The following is a 12,308-nucleotide window of genomic DNA, read 5'->3' on the forward strand; positions in this document are numbered from 1 at the left end:
AACACTACTAAGACAATTCTAATATTTGAACAAACAGACTTCATGCATCTCATGTGGTACTCAAATTCTTCAACAGTGTAGGCATAAGCACAGCTAAAGAAATACTTATCAAGTAGTGGATCCTTAAAATGGAGTTTCAAGTTACTTAAAAGATGTTTTGTGCACACACAATATTCAACATCAGGAAACACTCTTAAAACTCCTTTGGGGATGGTAAGATGCATATCAGAAACAACGACTAAATTAGCCCGCTCTGAAAAACTACCTCGTATCTTCTCAAAAAACTATGTCCATGATACATCATTTTCAGAATCTACAATGGCAAAAGCAAGAGGGAAGATTTGATTGTTACCATCTTGTGATGAGGTTGTTAATAGGATACCACCAAACTTACATTTCAAAAATTTCTCATCAACAGCAATAGTAGGTCTACAATATTTTTACCCATCAATTGTTGCATCAAAAGCCATAAAGCAAAACTTGAAATGACCACTATCATATATTTCTAAAGTAGTGCATGTACCTATAATAATTAAAAACGCATTTCTATCACTACAAACAAAAAAGAACAGAAAGAATATGAAAAATGTCAATATTGGTCTATCTAGATAGACTATGATATTAGTCTATCCACATCTATCTGCAAATCAATTTAAATTTGATATGCAAAACCGATCATACCTGGGTTAGATTCAACCAATTTATCAATGCATACAATTCAACTATGTCACCATGTAATATCTTTACCATATGTTCTTTCGCCCTCCAAGTTTTTAGGTAACTTATATTAACTCCAAAATTTGTACGAGCCTTATGCACAATCTCTTTAGGAATGGAAATATCAGTAGACATGAATCTAAAATCATCTATCAAACAATTAACAATTACTGTTGAAAAAGCTTGCATGTGAGAACTTTAGGCAGTACTTAATGAACAATCATGGTCAGAAGTGTATTTTCATAGCATTCACAAATCACTCTTCTTATAACTAGATGCCTTGCATACCATTTGCAACCTTCTTGCATATATATAAATTCAAGAGACCTCAAATTTGATACTGTAGTCATAAATTGAAAGTTGTTCTTCACTACTATTATGCAAAAGCACTTTGAAAGCACTTCTTTACTTTCAAATAAACTTTTTTCCTTCAAATCAGAATAATAAGAGATATCTCTTATAACTTCATCATTTGAAACAGAAGAAGAAAAACCTATATTCAGTGACATATCAACATTCTTCCGTACACTTCTAGATGAAGAAGACATTCCCAAACAATTAATACTTACATGGACAACTAATGGATGTCTGCTAGTTGCATCTTTAGCAAAAGCTAATTACCAAGCAACATCATTGTCCTTCTTTATTGGCACAACAGTTTGAACATTACTTTTACCAAAATCAAGTAAAACAGATAATTCTACTGATTCATCCAATTCAAGTTGTTCACATGTTAAAACAACCAAAGAGTTAAAGCTGACTCGCATATCTACTAGAATTTCGGACACTGAGTAATTCTCATAAACATTGCAGACATTCCATTGATCTCCATAAAAAACAACAATAGGAATAGACATTCTAATATGTATATATATATAATTAAGTATTTAGATGTAATAAGAGAATACTAAACGATCGTGCAAAGAAGTTAATAAATACTAAACAATTGTTTAACATCAATAGACGATCGTATATAAAAAATTAAATTATCGTATAGAATAAGCTATAGACGATCGTTTAAAGACACTGATCGTTTAAACCATCGTATTGTATTTGATACATGGTCGTTTAAAGACGCTGATCGTTTAAACCATTGTATTGATTCTGATACACGATCGTTTAAAGATGCTGATCATACAAAATATTAAAAATTTTCATGTTCATAAAGATGAACAATCGTGTTCATATAGCAAAACGATCGTCTGTATATTGCTAAATGATAATGTTGATAGACGTAAACGATCAAGTAATTCAATGAAAATTATCCTGAAAAACTACAAACTATCGATCTTCATAATGAAATACACAATTCTTACAATGATTCTTAAAAGTTCAAAATGAAAAAAAAACTTTAAATTCATACAAACAACAAAAAACAAAAACGACGTTCATACTGAAATATAAATTCTTAAATCGACGTAAACAGTAATCAAAATCTTCAACGATCTTCATAACTAAATACATGATGTATTACAGTAATACCTACATATTCTAAACATTCTATCTTCACGTCGAAATATATAATTTTGAATGAAATTTTATAATCAACTAAATAGTTCAAAGAAAAAACAATATTTAGAATACTCACTAAAACCAAAATCACTGAGACGATATTAACAGAGCAATATACACCATCTTGATTGTCCAAGATGACAAGAAGAGAAGCGATGTTATCAAAGATGATGGATGTGAGAGCGAATGTTGTCGAAAATTACGAAAAAAAGCAAAGAATGATTGAGATAAAAGATATATAAAAGACGGGATGAATAACTTGAGAACGACGATCGTAAAAAAATCGAGAAGAAGAAGAACATCAAATTTGAAAGATCGTTATAAAAGATTAAGGATAAATAAGGAATTCTGAAAAGATAATTTATCTTAATGGACTTGTTATACGGATTGTAAATAGTTTACAGTTTTGTTACATTTATGTAAGTTTCCCATTATTAAATTTGATTTATTTTTTTTTAAAGAAGTGTAGACTAAAATAAAATACAATACAATTAATTAAAAAAAATGATCTTTTAACCTTATATTTAAACAATTAGTTTCAACCTTCCTAGGTTAGGAGCTAATTTTGGATTATAAATTATTAAACTTCCGTGGGTAACAATTTACTCTATAAAATTTGATTTGTGATCGTATGGTCTATGTATTCCGATTTTAAAACAATTTAATCTATGTAAAAACAATTTAATCAATGAAATGTGGTCACCATACCAGTACGATTATGCTTTCATACAAATCAACTAAGAATAAGTGCAAAATTTCAATGTCTATAAAAGCTAAAGATCAAACCATTAGTTTGGTAGAGTGATTTGAGAGAGAGAGGGAGAGAGAAAACTTGACCAACTAGAGAAGGCTTCAAATGTTGTCCAGGTAGATATTTATTGATTAGATAAAAGCTAGAAAAACTACAATTATAATTTATAACGCCATTGACTTCCCTTTATTTTTCAATTTATAAAGATGTCCAAGCATAGCCCAATGCCAATCAACATTTTGTGAGATCAAATTATACCATCAAAATACATGGGTACGTATATATCGATGGTTATTCCAAGTCGAGCCTTTAAAATTTGAGTTGATCATTGCCCATCTTTAGAAGTAGAATAGGGAAAAGTTGTAGAATGAAGAATGGTTCAAACTACCCTAAATTTGTTGCTTGCTATGATATTAGCATTTAAGAACAATGCAGACTCCACAAAACAAATTATTATATCATTTAATTATGTGCCAAATTATAACGTAAATGGAATCCTTCACAAACATGTCAATTTCCATCTTACCTGAATTTTTTTCCGTGTCGATACCTTCGTTACCAAACAGTCCCTAAATTATTCTTTTTAAGTCACATTCACAATCATAGATATGGTGAAACAATAGTAACTAAACAGCTCGATAAACCACAGGTTTTAAGAACCAATTATCAATAAGGTATGACGAAACAGCTGCTAAGGAAACAATTATAGATATAATCTTCCTACTCCAGAATCGCTTGGTATTGCCTAACTTGCTCTTCAAATCACAAAACTTCAAAATTAGAAAGAAAAATAATAAACACACAATATATCGTGTGGCCTATTGTTCTAAAGTTTCTATTCTGGTGAAACAAGGAGAGAATAGAAGAAACAGCACTGTGGTCGGAGTCGTACCCTGCTGTCAAGTCATGGGAAGGAAATCGTATGGATCCGCATAAATTTGAGGTATGGAACAAACAAGAATCAGCAAGCTGCCCTCCAATCTTCACCAGCATAAATTGCTTGATCTCCAAGCTCTTCTTCAATACGGAGCAACTGCATTAACCTCAGGGATTATTAGTCATGTGTAGTTAATGAAATTGTAATATTGTTATTATGAGAAATGAAATTGACAATACGAGTCTACTATGATTTCACTATCAGCTACTACAAAAGGTTTTTATCAGGTATCGTGTGATTAAAAAGCATTAAAGATTCTCAAGTTGAGTTGTATTATATTAGGCAAGTGAGAAAAATATTCCAAGGAATTAGACCTGATTATATTTGGCTAGCCGTTCTCCTCTACAAGGTGCACCCGCTTTGATCTGACATGTGGAAAGTCCAACCGATAAATCGGCTAGGAAAGTATCGTCTGTTTCTCCACATCTGTGAGATGCCACAACTGCCCATTGGGCGTCCTTAGCAAGCTTCACGACTTCAATGGCTTCAGTAACCGTACCAATCTGATTTACCTACATTTCGTCTCATGAAATTATCAAACTTAGACAGCCAAATTGGTGAGATTTTACGGCTATATTTGGGGGTGACAGTGAATGGTTAAAATCACTGTTATCATGTCTACAATTGCAAAAAAACATGCTTTCTGTTAGAAAGAATTAGTAGGGTTTTGCCCTAGAATACTTTTGGAAAGAATAATATATAAGATTTTATTTCCTAAATATTTCCTAGATCTTTTCCTTTCTTATTCCCATTGTACTCTATTTATTCTCCCTTTGTACCTATTGTATTCAGTTCATAAGAAAAATAATAAAAACTAAAGTATCGTGGTTTTTCTCCCGGTTCTCGGGTTTCCACGTAAGTCTCGGGTTGTTGTTAATTGCTTTCAATACTTTTAAATTAATTTGGAATGATTAAAAACGAGCTTCGGACTAACATGACATAAGTGATTAGGATCATTTTAAAATCATGCCTTTACACTATGACACGCAAAGACTTTTTCATATATCTAGCAAATCAGGCTTCACTGTTGACGGTGCTTTTTGCACCAAAAAGGATGCAAAAAAAAGTCAGTATGGTGTTTTAGTTTCAATTCTCCATAGCCTCGTAGGATTAATGATTTTATGGACAGACTTAAGACATGAGAATATTCCACAATATGTAAATAAAAGAAGATAATCAAAGAAATACTACATTTGTAAATATAAACCAAAAAGAAAAAAGAGGACGTTTTTACCTTGAGGAGGAGGGCATTACAAGTGAACTCATCAATTGCTCTCTCAATGCGCTTTTTGTTTGACATTAACAAGTCACCTCCCACTACCTACAAAAAATCAAAATTATTGAAGAAGCACTGGGTAGTGATACTAGCTAAAGAATAGAACGGTACAGGATTAAGTAAACTTATAGGTAAGAAAATTAAACAGAAACAGAAACATCGGATTTCAAAGGTCAAGGAAACATTGAACTCGAGTATAATAGAAAGGACCTCATCCTCCTCTTCCTCTTCTTTTTTCTTTCAGTTAGAAAGATATCAAAAGGCCTCCTATACTACTGTAAGAGCCAAAGCAACCAAGTTGTCTGATTCTTTGACAGTTTGGTTAACTGTATTCTACAAATTGCTAGCAATTTGATGTTTAAAAGGGTAGTCAAATTGACATTCTACAAGCTCATCAGGCTTGCAAAGAAGAAGAATAATCTGACACCTGCATGGCCAGGCAAGAAACTAAGGGCATACAGATATTATAAATTTACAAGTGATGTTGGGGGAATTGAACTCATAACTTTTGGGTCTTGATCATAATTTATCTTTTAACTATTATGTTCAACCCCCCGACTCCAGATTTTCAACCACAATCTCCAGCCCTTTGAGTTAAAATAAATATACTTCCGGTGGATGCTTTAGATACAAGTATGAGGAGAAACCTGACAAATTCCAAGGCTAGAAAAATGTTTGGTGTGATCCCAGTCCTCCCGGTCAAATGGATCTTCAATTGATACAATAGGATAGTCTAAAACAAAAGAGTAGAGGAAATAAGCCCACTGTTGAAAACAAGTAACAAAAACGTATAATGATAAAGTTGTACAAGAGATGTATATACCAGCACATAGTTCTTTGTACATATCTATCATATCCTTTCCTGACTTGAAATTTTGAACCGACTTGTTTGGGGCTTTGAAGTCAAGATCATATTTGGTACCTTCAGCGAACAAAAGATGTAAACCATGGGAAATGTTGATGCAGGGCAGGAAACATTTCATGTAAGCAAATTAATGGGTTTATTCAAGCAAGGAAAATAATTGGAGAAAGAGGGATGCCCGTGGATTATCATCATCAACACGTATTATGCATGTTAATCATCTTGAGAACCATTTCTTCAGTTTTTCAAATTCCAACTGTTCAAATTAGGCTCTTTTTCAGGAACTTTTCACTCACCCATGCAGAAATTAGTAGCAGCAACATCTATTGCTATCTTGATTCTCTCGTTATACCCTCCTCTGTTAATAGCCTCTTCTACAAGATCCAGGGCTTCTTTAAAACTGTCAATAGAGAACAACTAATTAAAAACATGGTTTTGGCTGAGTGTTATCTCAATGACCCGACTCAACAAAGCAGCCAACAACTATAAAAGTACATAATATGTAGTGTTCTATCCTTCTCATACTAGAATGCTGTTCATCATGGCGGAAGAAACTAGGTCCACAGATCCATATAAGCAAACCAAAAAAAATTTGATCCAGTATCTTGCCTGGATATATTTGGGGCAAATCCACCATCTTCACCAAAATTACAATCATGGGCACCATGCTTTTCAGTAATTACAGCCTGCCATTTTTTCCAAAGGAATCACATTTTTAATAATATATGGCATAATTAACAATGTAGCTTCCAAACAGAGCAAACTTCGTTGGTTGGAGTTCCAATAAAAACCCACAGGAAAATATAATGACATTATTTTTAAATAGATTGATAAGTGGGTAGACCATGCGCAACTTTGCAACATGTTTGTCAGTAAGTTGAACACACTTGGTAAGCTTCAATAATGGTTTGGGTACCTAAGACAGCTCGGAAAACAAAAAAAGAGCATGCCATGAGACAGAATGCGTAAATGAATGACTACGAATCCCTAAAATTGGTGCAATGCATGCAATATACCATAAAAAGAATTTAAAAGGTATAATATAGGATTAAAGAGATACTTTTGATATTAATTAGATCATTCAGTGTGGTGTAATACTAAAAAAACCTCAACGAAATTAAAATAGCAATACTACCTATTTGTCATTTGATAATATGGATATACATAATAAATATCCTAGATCCTTGTCATGAAAATATTAAACAATCATGTAGAGAAAGAAGAAGACAAACTAGAAGATATTACTTTTACAAAATATATGAACTGATATAATTGAATGCATTGACAAGGTGAAGTAATAAACCCAGAGATCGGGCAGTAGATAAATGGAATCACACCTTTAAGTGATGGAAAGTTTCAGAGCCCATTTTTAATGCCTCTTCAAACTTGCTAGCACCAATTGGAAGAATCATGATTTCCTGATAACAGTTCCAGTCAGTCTAAACTAGTATAGTTGCAAGCCACAATAGCCTCCATTTATATAATTGTGTATAGATTGAATTACTAGACACAGGGTACACACAGAGTTGATGGTTTCTTGAACTGATTATTTGCTATAGCCTATATGGGATGCTTAAAGAACCCTCGCATCTAACAAAAAAAGAAGAAGAAACAAAAAAATGATCATGACTACTTTGATCCTTACCACAGCATACCTGAATGGCCAGATTATTGCCAGCATGTTTTCCTCCGCTAAGTACAGTGAAGGCTGGGACAGGAAGGATCAAGTTTGTTTTGCCAGCAAGGTCTGCAATATGCTTATAGAGTGGAACCTGAAAATACTTTGTTTAAGAATCTTTGTACAGGATTCTACAAATACCCATAAAAAAATGGGGGAAAACAACAACAAATAAATCTATATAAAAGAGATTAATAAAATGCATGCCTCCTTTTCAGCAGCACCAGCTCTGCAAACTGCAATTGACACGGCAAGTATAGCATTTGCTCCAAGTTCACCCTGCAGTATGTATTGGCAATAAAACTACTAAATGAAAAGGCATCTAAATAGACCACCTTAGAAAATAAATTCTTGTGTACAGAACAATCCAATCAGATTATCTTCTAATCATAAACCATCTATTATGCAAACAAACATGAACATTATCATAGTGAAACACCCAAAATAGTAAAGGACTTAAAAGATAAATAAAGAAAAAACTATTGCGTCCTGTTTCACGTAAAACGTATAACATACCAGTCCATGTGACTCTAAATCAACATAAATGCTAATTCTTTCTTCTTTCATATTGAATTGAGAATCTGAGATATCGTAGGTAGACTCTTTTAACTCATAACTGATTGTCAAATTTAGCAAATCAGTATCGGCATAAGCAGAAACTTTGCTAAGAGAATCTTCAAGGTGGGCTGGAATTTAAATTTATGACAAAATGGAAACTATGATCGGAAGCACGTGATAAAAAAATTCAGCATAAACAAATACTTAGTCCCACTTCCCAATAGACAGTGCAGTATAGGATCTAAACTAAATTCAATGTTCTCAATCCTTTAACATTTTTTTCTATTTTTTTATAGAATAAAAAGCTTTCATTAAGGAAAAAAAAATGAAGGAAGATAGGGGCACACAAAAAACCAAGCCCACAAGAATAGGAGACCCCCTCTACAAGAAGGGGATCCAGCCATACAAAATCTAGTCTAAAAGATAATTACAAAAGATCTTCGAAATCCAAGCCCAATGAGAAATATGAAACCGAACAACCGACAAAATCTCCCCGCTCCCCCTTTCAACCCCCCTAAACACACTCCTATTTCTCTCATCCCACAACACCCACATAATCGCGCGCACACATGCGCACCACAGCAAACAGCCTTTCTCCCCGAACAACAGATTATTGAAGAGGAACTCCTCAATCATCCCTCTAACATCTCTATGTCGAGCATACGCAAAACTCAAACGTCTGAAAAAAAGACGTCCCAAACATAGTTTGCCAGCTTACAATGCCAGAGAACATGGTCCAAGTCTTCCTCTGCCTTCTGACACAAAATACAACAGAAAGGACCAACTAGTAAAGGTAATTTTCTAGAAAGTTTGTCCAACATACCAACGGTCAAGAAGAACCTCCCAAAGAAAGAATCTTACCTTTCTAGGAACCTTAATCCATCGAACCAAAGAAAAGGACGACTTGCCCACAGGGTAGGGTTAACCAGACACTAAAAGAAAGACTTGCACGAGAACCCTTCTAAAGGAGAAGGGCTCCAAACCCACATATCTCTCCTTCCAAGACAGAAAGAATGACTCTTGAGAAGGAAAATGAGAGCCGCCACCATGTCCATTGTTTCCCTATCGAAGTGTGACGGAACCCAATGGAAAAAGTGCAGGAGCTCCCAGTCCACACCAAAAAGTCAGCCACAAAATGATTATTCAACAAAGACAAATGATGCAAACGAGGGAATAACCCACAAAGAGGTCTTTCCCCCACCCATAGATCTTCCCAAATATACGTCTCTCTTCTCTCCAGTCTCCCCCCACAACACTCCCGACCCAAGGAATAAAATATGGGAGCTCTTTCAAAATATCTTTCCAAAGATTCCGATGGGTGCCTTAAACCCCTTTAGCTAACCAGCCGAAAGGATGAGGACCATGTTTACTTTCAATCCATTAACATTTCATTAATGCTCACACATACCAGATATCCCAGAGCACAGAATGAGGCAGAAGTTAGCATACAAGTAACACTCGCATCAAGTTCGTGAGATCAGGAAAATTGATGAACTACCACCTTCTTTTCTGTCGTATCCAAATCTTTCATGGCCTGGTCAATTTCATATTGTTGCGTAGGATCCCTACCAATCAATGCTTCCGATATCTTCTCGTTGATATTTTTTACTGCTTTAGTGACACTATTTCCAAGGTATGTTCCCTTGTCTCCATCGCGTAGCTCTACAGCCTCATACCTGGAAAAATAAACAATACACTCAAAATCCAGCTAAAAATAAATGTATAGGAACTCGAGAGGTATAAGGAAGCCATTTTTCGTTCATTGAAACTAAAAATGCCACCAGAAAAGTTCGCAAGACATCCTCTAACAAAAGCTTTTGAAATGAAGATAATCGTTCTCTTTCAAGTAGAAGCTTATGCTAATATCCATGGAACCTTACATGCCAGCCGGATCGCCACTGGGCACGGAAGCGTGGAAAACTCCTTTGTTGGTGTATAAATCGACTTCAACAGTCGGAATTCCTCTACTATCAAGGATCTGCCGAGCTTTAATTTTTGTAATCACCGAAGGAATTGCTTTCTTCATATGATTCGACTGTTTGAAAAAGAAAAAAAAAAGTAAACAGAGACGAGGAGTGAACAACGACAAAAATAAATTGAACGCAATTCCCTCCAGTTTCGATGATTGATTGTAAGAAAAAACAATTCAAATAAATTTCCACCACATTTCCAAGGAAGACAACACAGAGGGAGGGGAAAGGAGAAATTACGATGAAGAGAACAGGATCGGGAGTTTTCGCCCTAACAGCAGCATTGACCGCTTCCTCGATCTTCCGGGAGAGCATGTACTTGTCAAGATACTCTTGGACGGACATTTCTTTCAGCTGCTTCTTCTCCATGGCGAATTGGTGGGTAGAAAATACAGGGATTGGATGTTGCAGTGAGCTCTGAATTTGGTTGCTGCTCTCCGGTGTGTTGCTGCTGGAGTTGGAGTGACGAGACCTTGGGTTAAAAACTATGGACACCTTCGCAACGTCGCGCGGTGGCGTTCCACTGGAAGCTTGAAATGTATCGTGGGAACATCCTATAATGTATTGTATTGGTTTTTCTCCTTCTAAGGGGTACTTTAAAAAATAATAATAATAAAAGGAAAGAAGTTTTTCAAAAATAATATATAAAAATTATTTATACCTATGGAAGAAAAAAATGTTAAAAAAATAAGATTTATTACGCATAATTTTGTAAATTTCTGGTGAACTTTTTTATTTTTGACCGTTTATCTAAAAAAAATGTTGAAATTATTATAAACGAAAAAAATGTGAAAATTATTGCAAAATTTTAGAATATATCATTGATAAATACTATAGATATTGATAGAAGTGTATTAACAAACTCTATAAATAATATTGATAGACACCGATAAAAGTATATCCATGTATATGATTTGAATTTTACTGTATTTTATAAATATTTTGGTTTATTTTGTTATATTTGAAAAATGATCCTAATAAATGTTGTATTAAAAAATCATAAAATAAAACGAAATATTAAAACTTCATGGCAAGAACTAGCTTTGAGGACAAATATCAATTACAAATAATTTTGAGGGAAACTTATGTAACAAACCATAAAGTTAGCCATTTTTTAAATATTACAAGTTTGTCCTTCCCTTCAAGCGATTTATCCGCTATTTCTTTCATAGTCTTTTTTTTAGGTCGTGTACAAAAGAATTAAAAAAATTGGGTAACAAATTTTAAAAAAAAAATCATTTAGATAATCATTTAGATTTGGGTCTCAAATCTAAACGATCGTGTAACAAAATTAAACGATTGAATTAAAAAGATAAATTGTAGTCATATCTACATATCTAAACGATGGCGTATAAATTGTAACCATATCTAAACGATCGCGTATAAATTATAGTCATATCTAAATGATATATTGAACCATATCTAAATGATCGCGTATAAATTATAACCATATTTAAACGATCGACTTGTAGCCATGTTTCGGTATTTTACACGGTGGGCCTCTAGGCTTTTTCCGTTTTTTGAATTGTTTTATACAGTGTAAATATTTTAGCGCTTTTTTATATTTTTGAAAAGACCTCTAATTTTGATGTGGAGTGTAAATACTTTATAAATGTCAATGCATTGGTTGCGGCTAAATTATACAGAATAACCGTAATTTTTGTACTCTATGATAAGAATAGGTTAAACTCTCGAAAAAATGAAAAGAATACTTCTACATTAGTTTTGGGTGAGATTTGTTTTGTTTATTTTGTCAAATCGAGCACTAACTTAATGGATACACAATTGTGTTTAATATGAGATATGATTCAAATCTCCTATCTATATTTATTGTCTTTCAAATGTCATCATTTCTCGGTAATTTAACACAATCAATAATTGAATGTCAAACATTTGAGCAAGTCGTGTAAATTTTAACATTTATATAAATTGATACTTGTAAATTGAATGCGAAAATAATATAAATGATACATCACATTTTTTGTTTGAGGTCAAGGGTTTGAATCTTACTTACTAAAGATAAATAGAAGGAGAATAAAACTAAAGT

At 33.6% G+C, this 12,308-nt stretch overlaps 1 protein-coding gene across 1 annotated transcript; it reads right to left on the minus strand.

Annotated features, from left to right (window-relative positions):
• Positions 1-3,589: 3,589 nt before the first annotated feature.
• LOC103497104 (cytosolic enolase 3) lies at positions 3,590-10,843 on the minus strand. Its single transcript, XM_008459186.3, has 13 exons — positions 10,502-10,843; positions 10,172-10,326; positions 9,793-9,967; positions 7,941-8,012; positions 7,711-7,827; positions 7,393-7,473; positions 6,665-6,741; positions 6,352-6,455; positions 6,017-6,115; positions 5,841-5,926; positions 5,152-5,238; positions 4,232-4,429; positions 3,590-4,013 (listed from the first exon to the last, which is right to left on the minus strand). The coding sequence occupies exons 1-13, from the start codon at positions 10,628-10,630 to the stop codon at positions 3,942-3,944; spliced, it is 1,452 nt and encodes a 483-aa protein (XP_008457408.1). The 5' UTR covers positions 10,631-10,843; the 3' UTR covers positions 3,590-3,941.
• Between the last annotated feature and the right edge of the window lie 1,465 nt (positions 10,844-12,308).

Source organism: Cucumis melo, chromosome 12, assembly GCF_025177605.1.
Source record: "Cucumis melo cultivar AY chromosome 12, USDA_Cmelo_AY_1.0, whole genome shotgun sequence".
NCBI classification, from domain to species: Eukaryota; Viridiplantae; Streptophyta; class Magnoliopsida; order Cucurbitales; family Cucurbitaceae; genus Cucumis; species Cucumis melo.

Coding starts and splice junctions, on each gene's coding strand:
- LOC103497104 (XM_008459186.3), bottom strand. CDS start 10,630: ATGGAGAAGAAGCAGCTGAAAGAAATGTCCGTCCAAGAGTATCTTGAC. Junction 8,013..9,792: donor TGGATACGACAGAAAAGAAG/GTGGTAGTTCAT, acceptor TACATACTGCAG/GGTGAACTTGGAGCAAATGC. Junction 6,742..7,392: donor AAACTTTCCATCACTTAAAG/GTGTGATTCCAT, acceptor AAAAAATGGCAG/GCTGTAATTACTGAAAAGCA.